The following is a 20,475-nucleotide window of genomic DNA, read 5'->3' on the forward strand; positions in this document are numbered from 1 at the left end:
CTGCCTCTCTCTATTGATTGAAGGGCACCAGCCTGACTAGCTCAGCTATGGGCACCTGCGTTCACTCATATGAACTCTGCACTGCTAAACTGAGGCAGGGATTTTGAATGGCTCTGAATATTGATGTGCCTGCACTCAAAAGAGGTTCTCTAACTCTCTCCACTAGCAGCTACATTAAAGTGTAGTTTTCAGTGTCTTGCCAAACTCTTCTTTCTATTGCAAACACAGAGAGCAGGAGCCTTGGGGAGTTGTTACCCATCTGTAGTTTGAATTTGGCATCTGTTCTGTGTCTTCCGGCTTCTTTCCTTGGCATGGGGCCAAGATTGGAGCTTGGTGTCCAGAAAGAAGTGGAACCTGCCTTTAAATGCATGCCTATATTAGTGTTCCTGATTCCTTTCTCCATATACAAGGCTGTTGCAGGAGAACACAAAGGGAAATGTTCAGGAGAGAAGTGATAGAGACACGAAAGTACTCAAGCAGGGCAATCTGCTGAATGAGGCAAACTCCTGTTAGAAAATTGTTTTTCAGATGTTTTCAAGAGGGTATTTCCTTGACTCATGGATTAACTGTAGTTGTACTGGAAGACTCGTCTGTATCCTGTTTTCCACAGGATAGGGTGCTTCTTTCCAACAAACATCTGACACTCTATTTTACATTACTTCTAGATTTTAATTCAAAACGTAAGTTTTATCGTTTTCACCCAAAACACACAAATTCAGGCCTAAACAAGCCCCTGTAAAGAGTGTATAGTCTTAGAATGATTTCTGTGTGTCTCTTTGAGGTAATGATATCCAGATAATTATATATGAGAACAGAGATAGGGTCGTATGCTGAGAGGAGAATAAGGTGACGTGAAAGAGCAGGGCTGGATGGTTGGAGTCCTTTGCAGGGGTGTTGAGCTGGAAGAGGAAACAGTTAACCCTGTGTTTCAGCCTCTTGCAGAAACCCTCAGATGTTGCAAGCATGTGTGTGCTGCAGTGCCTATGGGCTTTGGCAGCGACCACTCTGCCCAATGTACTTTTTGCAAATCCAAGGTCACTGATCTGCAAAATCCTTTGACTAATACAGCACAGGGTTGGATCTGGGGCCATATCAATCTCATTCTGAGTTTTTACCAGGTCTTTTTGAGAACAAGGACTCTGTATCTATGTCATTTAAGTGCAGTAATTTTTTACTGACATTTTGTAAAGCCTTTACCTAGGTGGACTGGGAAGGGTCCCCTTGGTCACTCCAGAAGCTTGTCTGCCTCATGACTCAAAGTAGTTTGAAAAAGTCCTCCTGTGTTTGGCTTATGGATGGAGCATTTTCTGAATGCAAGTGAAACATGACTGATCTCAGAAGTGACTGATTAATAAACATGAACCTAGGCCTTCYACATCTGTCTATTTTGATTGTTAACAGGGAGGTATTACTGGCTTGACTGGTGTGAATTAATTCATTCATGTTTGTTCTTAAATATCAGGATCAAGGAGAGGTAAAACGCATGTACTGTGGTCTCCAGAGCCTTATTCCCAATTCCTGGCAGTCTAAATGGCTGTTCTTGCAGCTGAGTTCATTATCCTCCTAATAAATTAAAACCCAGAGGATGGAAATGTGGTACAGTTAAGCAGTTTCTTAGTAACCATGTAACTCAAGCATCAGAAGCCTATGGAAGAAAATTATTTTGGGATAATGTTATTAAAGATTGCACTATGCACATAGAAAAAAAGATTACATAGCCCCCCACRTTAATTTTTCTTAACTTTCAGCTCCAAGTGTTGTCCTTTTCCAGGTAGTATTTTCTTCCATTAGATATTGTTTTCTTTTTAATGCATCTTTTTAATGATGTCATACTTTGAGTATTTCCACTTTCATAGCAAGTCCATCTGTTACAAGCTGCTTCAGGGAACATCAGCATAGTTTGAACTTTGCAAAGAACTGCCCRGGGTACATGTGAGTAGCTCATATTATACTTGTAGGCCATCTCCTCTGCTCCAAGGAAAGCTCAAAAATACACTGATAAACAGTTGTCTAGTCTTTTCTTGAGGAAGCCCAAGCTATGGCATTACTTCACTGTCCTATCCAGAGGGAACCATTTATCCTGCAATTTCAACACATTTTTGTCCCACTTATAATGGTTGAGAAAATAAACCATYCTTTTTTCAGTAGCTTTTGATGTATCTGAAGACACACCCCTCTCACTGCTTTCTTCTCTGTATTAAACAGTCTTTGGCCTCTCCTTTCATGTAGTTTTTCCAGATCTCTGATTCTTACTCTCTTCTGGACTCTCCAGTTTGTTCTTGTCTTAAAGCATGAAGCTCAAAACTTGACACACAGCTCCAAGTGAGGCTTTACCAGTTCTGTGTTTCTCAGGCTGTTCTATTGTTTTCTCTCCCAGTAAGGTTTTTGTCTCTCAAGCAGAGCCTACTGTTGCTGACACCTCTAAGACCTCTCTTCTACCTTGGTGGTAGTGTTCTGTCACAGCCAGAAAATAACCAATTTAAAAGATTTATCTATGACAAAATGGTGCAGGCTTTCAATTATATCCTTGTTCTCTCTTTCTGTATGCTTTAAATTTTTTTTAATTGATCTATTCAGTTATTTTTTTCAGGAATTGGAGTTAAATTGACTATTCTGTAATTCCATTTCTTCCTTTTGCCACTTCGCTAAGCTAGACACCACCATGTTTTGTCTTTCCTGCTTTGCCAGAACTCTCCCTCTCTGATCTCGCATGAATTCTCAGAAACAGTTAGTAATGGCTTTGAGATTTATGAACCATTTTTTTAAAAGCCTTGGGATGAATTTATCAGTCACAGTATTCTCTAACGCYTTCCTTCCTCGTTGTAGGCCGAGATGGTACCCCTTTGTTGCTAGTATTAATTTTGAGAACCCCTTGATCACAGATAACTTTTTTTATTAACAAATGACTTTTTCTTGAAGAGACTGAACATGATCAGCACTGGGTAACTCTCCCTAACTGCTGAGCAGTAAATGGTTCCTTTGCTTGGTCTTCCTCTTAATACTAATATATTTATAGAATATTTCCTGTTACTGTTAATGCTTTTTGCTGATTGTATCTAGTTTTGCGCCTACACTTCTGTACTTGTCATAAGACTAACTAGTGGCTTTTTTTTTTCATTTGAKTGCTGTGAAAAAGGTTCTACTCCTTATATGTACAGCAGCAGGCACAAAAAGTTCCTAATCTCTGTAGCTTCTGATGCTAACATATAATAATTATTAAAATTCATTGCAGTAGTAAGAAGCAATTATATCCCAACAAAGAGGAAGATGTGTTTTGAAATACTGAATTCCTTAAACAAGATTAACTTGCTGGATGTAGCACAATTGCTAGTTTGCTGTATCTGTTTGGCAAGAGACAGTGTGGCTCGGTGATGGATCTTGTGTAAGCAGCAAGTCATAGTGTCTGGGCCCAGCTGGAAATGTATCCTTCTTGCAGGATAGTCCCAGGGTAGGAGGCCAGTCTTCCTCCAAAGGAAGACATTCAGTTCTCAGCCCTTCAATGAGCTTTATGTGTAACGGCAAGTCAGTCATACAGGCTTGGTGCCTTGGGCTTTCACTGTACAGTTAGAGTAACACAAAGCTCAAAATAAATTTAAGCTTTGATACTGTGGTAATAATGGACAATTTCTGTGCTTGGTTATTCTGCATGTAAGATGGTGGGCTGAAGCTTACTTCTCTTGGAATAGCAAAAGCTGTTATTTACACAGAATGAATCATATTAGGAGGTGAGTTCAGACACAAGCTCCTGTACTGCTCTGTCTCATCCCCCCATGTAGTAGGGGTGGTCACATGTTTCATCAATGGTGCTTCTCACTGACTAGTAGTCCAAGTTCACCAACAGAATAGCTGGACTCAAGAAAGAAAGGGAATTTCTAATGATATGTGCCTTTTTTCCTAAGAAGTTCCTCCATCATTTTTGCTGCATAAAGGAACTTGAGATCAAGCCAAAATGCAGCCTCACAGACTTCAGATTTGAGGATCAAAATCTGGTAATATCTAGAATAGAAGAGAAAGGAGAATCTAGAAGGAGAATATGTCAGTTTTAAAATGTGGTGGCATGCAGCCAGTCCCTTACACTTCAGGGGCCAAGGTAGAAACATGGTAATGCAGGTCTGTAGGATCYGATGAGCACCCAAAGACAGCAAAGAGGTTTGCGCCTGTGGTGCCAGGGAGTGTTGGGGGATTGAATGGAGCTCAAAAGAGAAGAGAAATCACAGGCTTGTGCTAGTACCCTCCATCACTAGCCAGCTGTGCTTTCCTCCTTTTTCACCCACCAGATAACCACTCAGGAGCGGAGTCTAGAAAGCAGAATTTGTTAATGCAACTCAGGCCATCAAGGTTGTCATGGTGTCTGATCGCTTTAGCTGTGAGGCCAGGCTTATCACTGTGCTCTATATCTGCTGTTCTTTGCCTCAACTCAGCAGGGCCATGGTGCAGAGCTTGTCTGTTGCTCTGGGTGTGCTCCTGTCCATTGGTGTCTCTGGTGTGGATTCAGTGACACTCATTGTTTTGTTCTGAGAATGCTCTCAGCTACAGGGTAGGGCTGAATTAAAATTCATCAATGATTATTTCAAATGATTTCCCTCCTACTAGCTATTTTTTTTGAGCTGTTTTCTCATACTTGCATTTTTTCTAAGCTGAATCTTACCTTGTTGTTTCCTGTCCATTTTTCTGCTCCTTCACTTTGGTGCATGGAATGTCTGCCCTGGCAGGAATTAATGATCCTCAAACTGAATGGTCTCCCCATTCTGAATCTTCTTTGCTGTGTACTTTCCTGTAGGTCTACCTTTAGCATGCCTTCTATCTGCAGTCTTCCAGGCAGTTTGCATTGTGCTGGGTTAAATGTTATTCTTGTATATGGGCCATATCAGGACTAAATGAGTTTGTCAGTACAAGTATGGTGACCTGGATGTTCTTCTCAGATGAAATGCTTGTACTGCTGAATTTCATTAAAAAGAAATAAACTTGCAAACGAGATCTGAGCTCCCTTTAGTGAGCAGAGAGCCTGGAGCAGTAGCTCTAAGGACAAAAAGCTTCCAGATTTCTCATATGCTCAAAGGGGCACTGATTAGAAAGTAAACATGAACAAACTCTTTCATGTCAGTAGCGGTATGTCAGAGATGAGAAACTTCCATATTACTAACGACCGCCCAGTCTATTGACGTAATGGCTCATTTTACAGCCCTGAGTAGGTGACATGTAAAGGAGAGACCGTAGTGTCCTTTTTAGTGTCCTTTTCCAAATCAGAAAGGCCAAAGAGATGAGTGGAGCCTGTGTGCATGAGAAGCAGAGAAGGAGAAGCCAGCTACAGAGAACAATTCAAGCTGCCAAAATCTCTGTGCATCAGCTCAGTCTTTCCTGGGAACAGTGAAAGCTGAGTCTACTCTCCAAAGGGTGGGAGGCCACATGGCTCTTGTCCGACTGTTAAGATTCCTGTGTAGCTCTTTGCACAAAGAAGCAGTCTTCAGAATCGGCTGATGTTGCTGCATTACTTCAACATTGTATTTTTACTCTTTCCATGACTGTGATGGGAAGAAGCTTTTAAATGAGTAAAGTATATTTTGGTACCAGCAGGTGACTCTGAGAGCCCACCACACGTTAATGAGCTGAGCCCTGACTGAGGCCTATCTAGATCTCTCTGTGGAAGCCGTGTCAGGGCACCAAGCAGAGTGCGATCGTGCTCAGCACATCTTGCTGTGAGTGACCTCTGAAGCTGTCAGAGTCTGGCAGAGAAGGAGGGCCTTGTTTAAATGATATCTAAGTCATTTGTTTGGATAGAAAGAAAGTTTCAAACTTTCCATTTTTAGAGAAGAGACTCTTGGAAAAATACTGCAAACACTGGCAGCTCTCATGTCGGCAGGGTCTCCTGCAGGAAGCTGCCCTCTCAGGTTCTGGCCAGATACCTGTGTTCCAGCTGCAAGAGAGAATCAGGTGTTTACCACTTCACTACAAAACCCCAGAATCACCTAGTCCTCTCTTTACTGCCATTGCTTTCCCCACACCAGGTAGGGATGGGCACTTTTAGGGGCCTGTGACTGTTGAAATTGTGGACGGAGATGTAGATGGAGACTATTGGCTGCATTTGCAGTATCTGCGAAATAACACAGCCTTTTGAAGGCCTGTCACACCAACACTGATCTCTGACCAGCTCCCCACTGAAAATAGCACAGCTTTGGTGAGGTTTTCACTTTTGAGTGGTTACTGCCTGTCCATCTGCCTTATAGCAGCCTCTCAGGTGGCATGCACGGGGTTAACAGAGAGCTGCAGCTCTCTCCCTCGGCTCTTTGAACAGGGTGTTCTGGTTTAGAGCTGCTGCAGCCTCGCTTTGCCATTGGCAAGTTCTGGAAATGGCCTTCTCCTCATATTTGCTGTTTGCTTGCTTATTTTTAAGAATTGTACCGTTTGATAGCAGCAAAAATAAAAACTAAATATCATGTTTTTGTTCGARTGAGCTTTACTTGTAGTGTTACAGGCAACAACAGTTACGTTCCCTGTTCCTGAGAGAGATTATGAGGGAGTGAGTAGGAATGTGCATCTGGCAGCACTTTGTATCTTGGCCATTACATTGTTTTCTCTACATCAGAGGTTCCCGAAGTTTTGGTCATGGAGAGCCATTTAATATGAGGAATATCAGGTCAGGGCTGCATAACAGATTTCCTCTGCAGGAAAGCACCATTCAGGAAAAGTTGAGGATGATTGTAAATAAAACCTCCCTACCCAGGCTGTTTGCAAAGATAGCTGGAGGCTGCACTTGGGAATCCTGACTTACCACAGCAACAGAGGAAAGCAAATTTCATTTTAAAGTGCAGGAAAATGTAGTTGCAATAGGCCAAAATGTTAGTAACCTTGCTTAAGGCTTAGGACCAGGAATGGAAAACTTGAAATAACTATTGCAATTTTATTTTAATTGCACTGATTTCAAGATAATATTTATAATAAAGAGTATCTTATTAGAAATGCAAATCATCAACATATGGTTCTCTGGGGCTGCTTCTTAGCATTCTTTCTAAAAGAGGGGGATATTTAAAGTCTTTAAAAACTAATTCAAGAAAAATATAGGCAATTGACTCGCTTTATCCTTTGGATGATCTCCAAATATCTTTTCATTAACTACTTGTGAGAAAGAAAACACACCAGCTCTCAAGCTGACTCTAGAAACTATTTTTGTAAATAGCCATTTTTGACAGATGACTGCAGCAGAAATGGATGATACAATGCCTGTATTTTGGTGTGCATTCTGTGTATGCATCATGGGAGAGACAAATGCATGTAAAATTTTAAAGAGAATTCATTCCTTCCTAAAAGAATAGATACTAATTAGTAGTAGCTGTAAAGTAGTTTTATGGTGGTTAGGACTCTGCAAAGCACAGCAGTAGAGTGATGTTTGTTAAAAAATATAGTAATGTATGAGAAATTAAGCAGGTAAAGGCATGAAAATCCTTTGTTGCAGCCCCCTGGTAAGTGGTGTATAGTTATGAGGTACATTGTGCCCTTCAGAACAATTTTCCTGTATAGTGATTTGTGGCTTTTTTCAGATTGAATCATTATTATTTTATTTTTACTCATAAGTACTTTGCCAAGTGCATTGCTGGAGTGGAACAGTAGAGTGTCCCAGCTTTGTGCAAACAATGAAAGCAAATGATTCTTTATCACTAGTAGCTCCTTCAGTGGCACCACTTTAATTTCTAAGTCCAATAAAATCCTGGATGACTGTAATCGGAATGGCATGTGTGACTTGGAACGTGAATTTTGTTGCTAGGAGAAATTTTTTTCTTGAATTAGTGTGAAGGTTGATACCTGTTTTTGTGTGCCAGGCTGCAGTGCTCTGGGTCAGGTAGCGCTCTGGAGGAAGGGTTGTTGTTGTTCTAATTCTTGGGAGCTGCAGAGCACACTTGAGGAAAGTGGGCTTCCTGGCTGCTGGTGTGACAGAGCTGATAGAGAAAGGGATCAGCAAACAGCCAGCCACCTAGCTAGGAGCCTGCTGAAAGGAAAGGGGGAAGTCTTCCAGTTAGGCCTCTGGTGAAAAAAGAGACTTTTCCCAAGAACCCAATAGGATAGTACAAGTTTGGTGCTATGCAGAAAGTCACTATGCTAGATTAAGAGCAAACCTGAAGAAACAGCACAGAGTTAAGGCAGAGATTTGTTTATAACCTCTTTGTTCAAGTTTTCTCACATTTAAAATGTTACTTCTTCTCATTTATGTTCAGATAAAACCTGGCCTCTGTTTTCAAAAGCCCTGTAGGTTTGTTTGGGCATGGCCTTTGGAAGGAGAAGGTATGGGCATATCTCTATCAAGACCTGCATGGTTTGGTGTCCCCTTCCAGTTTTTGTGCCCATATTTTGCAGCTCACCACAAAGTCTTGTGAAATAGCCAACCCTGAAACTGCATGTAATCCCATGAAGCATGTCAGGGTTTCTTGGCATTGGCTGGGGCAGACTGGGGCACATTCCTGTGCTCAGGTGAGCATGTGTAGGCTTGGGAGTTCCGGCCKGACATCTGTTACAGGGTTGTTAAGAGGCTGTTACGTTAATGCATATAGAAGATACAGATTCTTAGTCAGGCTGAACTTTACTGTAACATAAGGATTGGAGGCCCTGCATAAAAATATTTGGCATTATTCCCAGATGTTTCATTTCTTCAAAACCAGCTGTACTCATAGAGTTGTAGGAGCACAGAAAATGGTCATGCTGCCCAGCTCTTTGCTTTTTGTCCAGCCTCCCATTAATTTATTTCTCTGCCCACTTTTCCGTGCTGTAGCTATAAGTATTGTTGATGCTAGAACTTTGCAGTGCTATGATAGTCACTGCTGGTGGCCCAGCTGCCTGCATCCTGGCACACTGAGTTAAACAGCACAAGGAGAGGGGACAGACCTTGAATGTAGATGGTTGGAGGAAGTTTCCATTCTTACCTGCATTTAGACCAAGCAGTATGGAGCAGTTCCCTGGCTGCCTATTTGACATCTGAGTATCTTCCAGGTGTGCCATGTACTACAAATGTCACTCAGAGGGGAGATCTGTCCCTGGCAGCATGTCATTTGAAACCAGAGACAAGCAGTAACTCTGCAGCTGGCCTGACCAGGCCTTGTGACTCTCTGGGCATATGAGGCTTGACTCTTACAGTACAAGGTTTGCTCAACAATAGGTCTATTATCCTTGGCTGCTCAGGACAACAAAACCCCTCAGAGAACTGTGGCTGTAGTGCTCTGCCTTGTACCACATGATGATGTCAGAGATGGAGCTGGAACATCTTTCTTGAGTTGAGTAAGTGGTGGAGAGCCCAGCGATGCTGGGCTCCTGTCTCCTCCCAGGCAGTCCTAGCCCAGGTCATATCAGCTCTGAGCTCGAGRAATGATGGTGAGTCCAGTGAGTGCGTATCCCCAGGCTTTATGTTTTCCTGTCCATTTTCACCCTATCAAGCTGTGGTCTGATAATTCCTTCCCAAGGAGGTCCCAGAGCAGTCTTAGGATCTGGCTGAGCCAGTACATACAACTGTCCAAGGACAAGGCTATGGTAGATCTCAGGGTCTAAACTCCTGTTGAAGATCTGGCATGTCTTAGCTCTCTCCCTAACTGGAGGAGATGAGGCTGTGTCTCAATTAGCTGATATCAAACCTTGTCCTGTCATAGTGAGCCAGTGGTACGAGGTAGTGTGCAGAGCTTGAGCACAGAGACATCAAACTATGCTACTGTCAGCTCAGAATCTGTTGGTCAATCAGCTTTGTCCCAGCACGCTACATCCTGTTATTTTGAAACAGCACGATGAGAAGAGACTATGGCTTCACTTCCTAATAACAGGAAGGTAACAGTGCAGTGCACTCAGTGTGGTGCTTGTTGCTGACCCGAGCTGGCTGTATACCAACAGATGGACTGTTCACAGACCTCTGCAGTCTGCATCAGCTCTGCTAGTGTACAGATTAGGTGCTAAATACTGACTTTCTRAACAGCAAGAAACAACAGTGCTGAAAGGAAGACATGAGGAATGGGAGACTTAGCTTTTTTGTTTCTCTTTGGGAAGGAAAGAAACAGGAATACAAATATTTCAAAGAAACTCCTTCACTACTACAGGAAAAACAGACTGCTAGGAGGAATTGCTCTGTGTTTGAGCGAGGAAGTTAGACACTGTTGTGTCTTGGAAGGAGTGAGTTATAGACCAGCTTTTTCTTCCTGGCATCCTTGCGCTTGCCCATACAGTGCCTTTTGTCTTCTGTATGGTATACGTGTGCTATCTTCCCATGATTGCAAGGCTGCATGGAGATGCTGAGATCCATCTGCTTTCTCTTCAGTACCTGGTGCCTTCCAGTTCAGCTGATCATCATAAAGTGTAAAGACTTTTTAAAAAATGATGCTTCAGAGCTCAGCTTCGGCACTACTGGGTGAATACAGGCTGATGTTGTCGTGCTCTTCCATTTCCCCTGGTGATATAATAACGGGCAGGCACATATGTGAGCTATCTCTTGTCTTGTCTTCATTGCTCAGCTGTTTTTTTTTTTTTTTTTTTTGGACTGGCATTATTATACCTCAACTAACTGCCCATTACAACAGCAGCAGGAAAGATGAATGCTATGGGGTGGAAAGCACATGTGATCTATATTAGGGATTGCCGAATCCAGTAGCTCAATAGAGGCAGGACTTCTACAGCTCTATGTCACCAGTTCCAGCCGATAGTGAGGCTGAGCATGCATCTCCAGTAGGCACATGCACAAATACACATATATAGTGAATATATAAATATGTGTGTGTGTGTGTGTGTGTATATATATGTATATACACATATACATATATATATCTATATATAAACACTCTGCTGACCACACAGATCAGTGCAAACAGAAACACTCAGTACTCGCACAAAGACAAACAGCACCCACAGCTTCATTCTGTTCTACTTTCTGGCTGAACACATTTAAAGTCTGTTAGTAGGAAATAGAGACCCACATACAAAGTGGGGCCCTCCAGTAACTGACTTTAGATGCTCAGTTTATCCAGGAACTGGCYCTAGATCCATGGTTTCCCTAGTTTCTGACACCTGGACATATGAGTGCCTGAGGCCCACAGTCCCACCCCAGTTGTACATCAGTCCCCTTGAACGTACCAGTGCACACACGGACATTAGAAATGGAGTTTAATAGGAAAACAGGACAGACTGCATCAGACACAGAGCATGACCAGACAATTCTGCTGACTAGCTACCTATTTACATGAGACTGGTCCTTTTTATCCCCATATCTGTCTATTTTCATGTGCTGTTTCTCCCCAAACCACTTTGATTCCTTCTCTTCCTCCACCTTTGTTTCCTCCCTTAAGTAACCTGTATCTCATAATAAATTAATTGTATACCCTCTCACAGTCCCTGTTTGCAGTAAGGCCCTTCAGTCTGTAAGATGATCCAGAGAGCCTTTCCATTGACTCATCCTGATGAGTTCCATCCCAGACAATGGGACTGATGGCTCTTTGAGACAGCCCTGGGAGGAGCTGGGGCAGGGTGCCTTGTTTCTCTGATTAGGTTATTGGGGTTCCCGCCTGCCTTTGTTCCTCYGTGGTGTCGTCATTGTTCTTCTGTGCCCCTTTCTGTATGTGGAACAAAGGAGCCTTTTATCACATAACCTACCAATCTGCTTGTGTTGACCTGTGTTGACCGTTCTTGGTGTCTGTGTGTGTACAGCGCTGCCTTTGTCCTCTCTGTGTCCCACTCAAGAAGTTCCATGTAGCAGTGCCAGCTCCCTGCTGCTACCTGGTATGACCACCCTGAAGATCCTCCCCATTCTATACTTATGTTCCACAGTGGCCATCATCTTTCCATGCATAGCTCAGCTCTGGCTAGCCTGGAGGGAAGAAGGCTAGCTGTTCAGAAGAAACAGGGACAGATTTGGCCATAAAATGAGTTTATCTGTTAGTRCAGGAAGGAAAAACAAAGGGCCGTGTATTTTCCTAGGGGGTGATTCTTGAGCTTTCCGTGGATATGTTTGGCATACTTACAGGAATATGTCGTAGCCATAGCTACCATATTCTAGACAACCTTTCTTCAGAGCAGATAGCACTCCCTTCTGCCTGATCATGGTCTTTGATGCCTGCTATGAGGTTGATATTTTTTTTCCCTTTCTTAGTTGCTAATTCAGTGCCAGGACTCTACACCTTTGTCACACAGTGCTAAATACAGTCACAGGATAGAACATTGGTTGTGAGCAAACTGAAAAGGGAGCACAGGAAAGTGATAAATGTGCTTGGGAGCATGCTGAGAGCTCAGGCAGATCGAGAAATAAGAAAGCTAGCAGCCAAGCTTCTTTCTTTGTGCACTGCACTTGCACTTCTGCCACAGTGGCTGCTCCCCAGATCAGCCACAAGCCTGTTGTCCTCCTGCTAACCATTCTCCCGAAATCGGGGCCCCATTCCCATGCTCTTCCCAAAACAGTCTCCCCAACACCCCATCTTTCTTATCTGCCCTACTTCTCACACCTGCCAGCTTCCCTGTCCTTAGTTAAGATCTATAGCCACTGGCAAGTACATCCTGGAACTGCTGCTTTGCCTGGAGAGAGGCTGCGGTGCCTCTCCAGAGCCACGTCCTCCCGGGTTGCATGGGTCCCTTCAGACCTACTGCAGAGCACAGGCATCAGGTGCAGGCATTGCTGTTGCATCTCCCTCCACATGATCAGTTTGGCCCCCTCATGTGGCCTCATGCACCAGACATGTTGGGAAGGAAGAGAGAGGATGGAGCAGCACTTGAGTTACTTGGATTTGTAAGCAGCAGCAGGAAGTGCTGTGCTGGGCATACCTCAGCCCGTGGCTCCAGCTGGCTGGGGCAAGTAGGACTTGGAGATGCTCAAACGTTTGGCACAGGTGCAAGACTGTTTCCAGTATCCACAGGGCCACCCAGGGAGGGCAGCTTAGCCAGAACAGCCATGTGCCATCACATTCAGCTGAACCAGGAGTTGTRTTGGTTGCCATAACAACTGGGAGAGGTCATATGACTCGTTCCACTTTCTAAATATAAATCTGTTTCACACAGTGTATGTGACACCATGGAAACCAAATGTTGAGCAAGAAAGATTGCATAAAAAAAGCAGAAAATACAGAATGACTTAAAGTACTAGAGAGAGAGACTGCTGGAGAGGTTCAGAAATGTTGGGCATTCCCCTTTGCCACGGTCCAGATACTGGGCTCCAGGGCACATAAGGGTATGAGATAATACTAGGATGCCAGTGCCCAGCTCGGGGAGGATGTGTGGGGTGCTGCTCGGTGCTGGGATCTTCATGCCGAGCTCAGGATGGATGCAGGAGTCAGTGCTGACATCCCTGTCTCCTAGGGTTTTCTGCAGACCTCTGTCACTAGCAAATCCAGTTTCCTGCATCTGCTGCAATCAGACACAGACCCTGGTTTTCTGACTGCATCATTTCTGTCTTATTTCTGTTTCACACCCCTGCATAACCACATACCCAGTTCCGCAAACTCTGGGTAGCCTTTGCCAAGTTATGTATTTATTTATGAAAACTCTAGATAGGGGGAAAACCTCAACCCACTAATGTCAGTACAGAGCAGACTTTTCCCTTCAGGACAGGGTTGTTCTAGTGCTGGTCTAGTGGTTCACTTCACGGCATTTTTTTCCTTGTATGTCCTCACATTGCCTCTTGCAGGGATTTTCCCCTGCTCTTTTTGTCTAATTTTCACTGTTTCTGGTGATGCTCTTCTGCTGGGCAGGATACTGCAGGGGGGGCCACTTAGATGGACTTTGCAGCCTTTCTTTGTGCTGTTAGGTCTGCTGTGGTAGTCCACATGTGACTCTAAGCAAGTGGCAACAGCAGGTAAGTGTTTTTAAATCAGATCTTCCTCACAGCTAGACACATCCCATTAATTTGCTCCACGCTGGGTGCTTTGTTGAAATAGGCTCATAAAATCATAGAACAATTTAAACTGAAAGGGTTTTTTGGAGGTCTCTGATCCAAACTCCTGCTCAAGGTTAGATCAGGTTGCTCATGGCCTGTATTTGTAGTTTGATGACTGTTTTGCTTTATCTTGGGTTGTGTATCTGGGACAGCTCCTGGGCTGCRCACTGCCAGAGTGTGATGTGAGCTAGCATTTTCAGGGAGCTCAGGCTTTTAAGTGTGCAGATGTTTCCTCCTCAGAATCTCTCTTTGAAGGAGGAGGGGGATTTCCTGCAGTTTGGAAATGAGAAGTGATTTTCCTCTATTGAGCAAGGCTGAACTCATCTCACTGGGTCAGCAAGCATGGGATGGACTGATGTCTGCGGGCTCTTCACTCTTGTTGCCCTTTGCTGCACAAAACCTCTTTTGGCTTTCTTTTCCTCTCATGTTGGGAAGAGATCAAATTGCAAGGTAGTCTGCAAAGAAACAGAGTGAGCTGGGCTGCTGCTAACTTGATCAAGAAGAGAAAAGAAAAACAAAATAAGAAAAGAGAGAAAAACAACATAGAAAGTCATAAGAGCTAGGGTGAGAGAGAGCGTCAATGCCAATGTGCTAATGTCTTGACATGCATGCCTTACTCTGAAGTGGCTCAACCTAACAGAAAGTGGCCAGCACTGTGGCATGCAAGCCACTGCTTTTTTGCATGGAGTTGAGTGTCTGGCCATGTTGTCATTCTCTTTAGAAATGTTTCTAGATAATCTGTGTATAACAGCTGAGAAAAGGCTGATCTCTGGTCAGGAGCATGGCCTCTGGATAAGTTATGATGCTGGGCAGTCATTGGCAGCTGCCCTGACAAGGATTCCTGTTCCTGACATCCCTAATCTGACTCTGGATGCTGGGGTAATGGATCACAAACAGTGGTCAGGTTCATGTATGCTGCCCTAAACAGCACATCCTTTTGTTTCTGTTAGAGCTGGAGTCCTGGGCAAGGTGGGTTGACACCAGCACTGCTGAGGTTTTGTTTGTTTGTTTCTCATCATAGCTAGCTTTCTCCTGTGTGGTTGGGTGTCCAAGAACTCCAGTATCCATTCCTCTTTGAGATTCCTTATACTTTTGCTGCTTGTTTGTGGTTCCTTTCTGCTGTGCATATATGGGGAAACTCCTGCCTGTATCTCTCTACAGACAGCAAAGTAAAACCATTGCTTGGTATGGAGAATGAGGCCTGTAAGGCTGTGGGCTCTTGCATACCCCGTTATGTACTCTTGCTACATGGACTTTTGATCTCAGGAAATCTCATAGAAAGGAGGTGCTTGTGTTCTTCATTTTGGAAGTTTTGAGAGAGATTTTTTTGTCCCTTTTCCAGGCAGCAAATACAGATGTAGGCACAAGGGTCTCACATTTTCTTCTCTGCTTACATTGTTCAAATTTCCTGTTTCCTCAACAGTGAGTTGCAGATGTCCTTTTCAGGTCCACATTTTGTCTGCCCAGCATTCTGCAGAGCCTGGTGACACTCCCAGAAATCACAGTAGGGGGAGTGGCATGTTTCTCCCAGCTCAAAGGCACTACCAGTGTTTCAAGATTTGAAAACCAGAAAGGATTACTAGCCCACCCAGTCTGAGATTCTGGGCAGTGCAGGTCAAGGAATTTTAGGGTCTCATCTTTTTATCTGATTGGAATATAGCAGATCTTTTAGAAGAAGGACTTAATATTGATGGAGAAACTCCAAGAAGTAAAGAGTCCCTTGGTAAGCCATTCCAGTCATTAATTATCCTCATGATTAACAGATGAGACTCTCTTTTCAATCTGAGGCTCTCTATTTTCAGCTTCCAGTCATTGTCTGCTGTTCTGTCTTTGTCTACTGGTCTGTAAGACTCTCTGCTAATAATGAAACCTCCTTTCCATGTAGAGGATCCTCAGTTGTGATTTAGTTTCCTATTCTGGCAATTATTCTTCTAAAAATAGGAACAAGAGATCAAAGTAATAATGAAGTCTTATCAAGCTATCCAAGGAAGATGTGTTTAAGCAGAAGTGCCTCTCTTTTCTTGTGACATGCAGCAGGGGAACAGGGTGTATCCTGATAGGGGCTGGGTGTAGGGAGAGAATTTGAAGCCTGTTTGAGCTGTGCAGTGCCAGCTTTGGAGCTGCGCTCTTACATACCATCTGCCAGTTGCTTCCTATCTTTGTGCTTTCTCCTGGCCTCCTATTTCTGTCTTGTCTTTTTGGACTGTGAGCAAGATTGCCTCTCACTGAATGCCTGGTTAGCCTGAATTCTTCCCATATGGGTGTCCAGATACGGTTCAAGTTTAACTTGGCTGATGCAAAGAAGTGATTGCAGTGTCTAGCTAGAACAAGATTGTATCTGCCTAGCAAAACGGAGCAAGAAACTGTCTCCAGACCGCTATGCTTCAGAATCTCCTGTTTTGGCAGGGCAGAGATGATGTGGTGTTCCCCATKGCCTGCATGGCAGTCTCATTTCTGAAAGGATGTGCTACTGTATTTTCCAAAACTATAAGACACTTAATCTGTGATGTGTTATAGCCCAGTCCCATATGCCACTGCTCACATCATCTCCCACCCCAGAGTCTCATGGTATCTCCGCTTCAGTTTGCGTGGGGAAGATGAGTAGAGAATGAAGCCAAGCTTTGTTTCCTCCTTGATTCCTCCTCTGGGCCATTCCTAGTTCCTCTTTCTCCCCACAGAGTGCCAGACTGGAGCAGAGCTGCTATGAAAGCAGAAGTACAAATGCACATGGAAATGGATTGCATTGGGAACAATGAGAGTCTATATCCCACAGGAGTAGTCCCAGCATCCAGAGAATCTTTCTATGCAGTCCTCATGGTAGGGTGAAGTCTTGCCCAATAGGGAGCTGCTGTCAGGATCAGATTCCTCTCTAAAACAGAGATCTACATGTTCACAGCCCATGGAGATCCAAGCAAACCTCTGTCCCATTKTTCACAAAAACTGTTGCATTTGGCAGTGGTGTGGTTTTCTTTATGATCARTCCTCTTGACTATCATTCATGGGAGCTGTTGTGCTCTCCACACTGCATTATTGGCAGAATCAGAAGCAAAAGTAGAAATATTAACTCCAAAATAAAGTCCTTGCATGCTAAACATAAGCATGCAATGCCTAGCTAAATACTGATTTAAATTTGGCCTTTATGCTTTTTCCCATCCAACTCTTGCTGGTGTGCACAGTAATGTCTACCGTATATTAGCGTAGCCTTTGCATGAGTGTACATCTCCAGAACYTATCTGTAACAGACCTCTGCTTTTCTTGTGGTCCATCAGGGAAACCTGAAGCAACTCTGAAAAGGTGACTCAAAAGATATTTGGGCAATTGCAGAGCTTCTCTTAAGCAAACCAGTTGATACCTGTCCTGTAGGGTATTGATACTGACAGTGTGAAATGAAGTAATATGGGTCCCCAAAATCAGCTAAATTTAGTATTGACTGAAATACATTATATACATGCTACATGGGATCACTATACGGCCATATAAAGAATGATGATGGTTCTTTTCTGGAAGGAMAGAAGGTATTAAAGACAGAACAGGTGATTGTGTAGTAAGTATGTGAAATTCTGTAACTTTTAGATTTTGGAACAGAACCCAAGGTTTGAAAATCCAGATTCCCCTTTATGGGGCCTGCTGTAACTRTCAGTTACTTTGTTACTTTCAAGACCAGAGTTGTATGTAATGGATCTAAAAATCCCAACCTACTGCTGAATGCTTTAGGAGTTGGTATACCCCTGCGTGGTGGAATTTTTATTTTCTTCAGTATGCTTTTGCGAACAATAGTGGGTGTCATTAACTGTGCTAGAAGTGGCATTACACAATGAAACAAGACACTTCTGTAAATACCATCATGTTGGGCAAGAACTCAAGTAATCCAGAGAGAAAACTGTGATAACTCAATTTCCCTGTCATATTCTATGAGACTTAAATTTTCATTAGTAGGAATTAGATCTTTCAGGGAAAGTTGCACTAGACAGAGAGGTGATTTAATGGCATGTATAGGAGGATCCTGGTCCTGTGATCACAGAAAAATAGGTGAGGTTGTGCCGGCTTCAGTAAGACAAAAATTTGATTTAGTACATTTCTAAGCAGTAGCAATGATGGGAAAATTTGCCTTGGGGCAGACTACTGTGTAAGAGAAGTTTTCCCTTGTATCCTAACACAAGATCAGCAAAAAATTAAAATGTTGAGTAGCAACATAAACTGTGAAAGTTTCTGAGGTCTCACGTGGCTGTGACTATAAACCAATCTGATTAAACCTTAGAGAGCAGAAGCACAGCGGAAATTAATAGACTGGGAAGAACCTACTGAGTAGTTCTGCATACCACGCTGCTAGCCATCGGCAAGCAAAACATATTTAACTCATACACCCTGTGGTATTTCATATACAGTACTTGAGTTTCTCCCTAACTTGTCAAATTCATATTGGGCCAGCTGAGTTTCCCAGACTCTGTCTCTGCGCAAGGAGAGGAGCTAAAATCTGAATCAGAACAGGCTCTATCTGTTCTACACTAGTGAGGCAGCATTCATCTCCCATTGGCCCTGGGTATGCATGGCTGCCTTGCAGATAGCCTGTTACTTCTCTTTGCAACCATGCCAGATAAGGCACTAATGCAAGATCATTTTTTAGTTCACTGCCTCTTCAGAGTCACTATGATCAACATTTTCTGAAACCAGAAAAATGTAAAATAGAGTTGTGGCTCCAAAACCATTAAATGATCCATTTATTCAAGGAACACAAGGAACAGAGATTTCGAATCTAACTTGGAGAAGGATACATCAAAGGTAGATATCTGACAGTATTATACAATGCTAATCTACATTGCACTACTAAATTATTGCTAATGATTTGGATCATTACTAATAATTTGGATCCTAATGATGTCAATGATATCCAGATACAGATATTGTCCTAAATCTGGATGATATGGATCCAGATTGCATCTGGATCAGTAAGGTGTGTACTGATGGTTACAAACACTGTAATCAGCGTGCTGATACATTTAATACAGCATGGTTCCTATAAGCAATGTGGCTCTTTAGTGTTTCTTCTTGACAATGTCTGAAGGTGATAGTGCCCCCATAAAGTAAATTAGGGCAGCACCTCCATGGCCAGTGTTGGACTCCTCAGTATGTCAACATGAAAGTAAATGAGTACCACATGCATATCGGTCCTCATATACTTGACAATTGTGTACATGGAACATTAAATACAGAAGGGTTTCTTTTCTCTCCCAGAGGATGTTCTGTGTACCCAGTCCTCCAAGGTAGGATGCTAGGAGATAAATGCTGCATGAAGGCAGAACACTCATTGTAGTGGGAAGATGGAGAAATGAACTGAAAGTCATTGGTTTGTTACAGCCTCTAGAATGCCAAACCACATGGTCCTTTTCCAGATACGTGTCTTGCTAGACTTTACATTATCTGGATACTGATCTAATAGATCTCTCTTATTTTTTCACAGCAGAAACCCAGAAAGACAACTCCTCAGCCAGGAGAAGATGCTTTGAACTGCCATCTTCCCCCTGGCTGGCAGAGCTATATGTCTCCCCAGGGCCGCAGGTACTATGTGAACACCTTCACGAATGGTAAGTGTGAGTGGGGGTTCAGTAAATGCACCTTCCTAGCAGTCCAAATATATCGTCTCTCAATTTTGATGGTAAGGGTACCCAAAGAGTCAAAGGAGATGATACTGCCATCACATAAAAGAAAATAATTGTAATAAGATTTAGTCTTCAGATTCTCTACTCTCTTAATCGTGACCATTAAAAGACATTTATTGCTTTTATAAAAGATAAGGAATAAAAAGAGAAAACAACCCTTCCCACAAAGCATTTCCAGTATAAGACACTATAAGGATTTAATTTTAATTACTTTATTTCTTTTTCCTTCAGCTGGWGTTACTTATATGTACATATATGTAAAGTTGCTTGATAGACTGTCAGGTATTACTAATGCATCTTTAGGGGCAAACAAAACCAGATAATTGTAAAGGATCAAATTTGTTGAACAAGTCAAAGTTAGCTTGTTCCTGGAGGAAAAAAATAAGAAAAGCATGTGTAATAGGACATCAAAGGTAGTGTATATTTCTGTCTTTTATTCACTGTCTTGCTAGCAGAGGAGCAGGCCTAACTCTGTCTTACAGTTGCTCAAGACCTGCCAAACTTGTATCATTTTCCTCTTACTTAAGACAGTGTGTCTACCTGCTTTTCTGGTCATGAGATCACCACAATGTTGCAAAACAGACTTGTGACCGGCAAAACCAGATTCCTTAAGCAGAAAGAATGACAGAAATGGGGAAAAGGGAGGAAAGGACTGCAAGAACTCACTGTATTCACACTGTGGTCAAAGCTATCAGAAATTACCACTAGCAATCCTCTTTCTGACTCACTATGAGGGCAAGGAGAGCCATGGAATGTAACTATGGAGCTCACAGAATACTCAGGAACTATTTTTCTTTGGGATCCTTTGGCCAAGAATCTCTCCCCATGAATTCTGCCAAGTAAATATTTACCTGGTTTTTATGCACTGAGGTCTCATAGGACTCTTCAGAAGGCACACTGTCATTAAACACAGCCTTATTTTGAAGCACAGTGTACCCTGGC

At 43.0% G+C, this 20,475-nt stretch overlaps 1 protein-coding gene across 1 annotated transcript in view; it reads left to right on the plus strand.

The window, feature by feature from the left end:
• Positions 1-15,566: 15,566 nt before the first annotated feature.
• GAS7 (growth arrest specific 7) overlaps positions 15,567-20,475 on the plus strand; it is a 69,937-nt gene continuing 65,028 nt past the window's right edge. Inside the window, exons 1-2 of the mRNA XM_085315223.1 lie at positions 15,567-15,599; positions 19,335-19,458. Of these exons, the coding sequence (XP_085171349.1) occupies positions 15,567-15,599; positions 19,335-19,458 (157 nt within the window). The remainder of the gene's footprint in view (positions 15,600-19,334; positions 19,459-20,475) is intronic.

This window comes from Rhea americana, unplaced genomic scaffold (assembly GCF_003343005.1).
Source record: "Rhea americana isolate MKP2758 unplaced genomic scaffold, rheAme1 scaffold_422, whole genome shotgun sequence".
In the NCBI taxonomy this organism is placed as follows: domain Eukaryota; kingdom Metazoa; phylum Chordata; class Aves; order Rheiformes; family Rheidae; genus Rhea; species Rhea americana.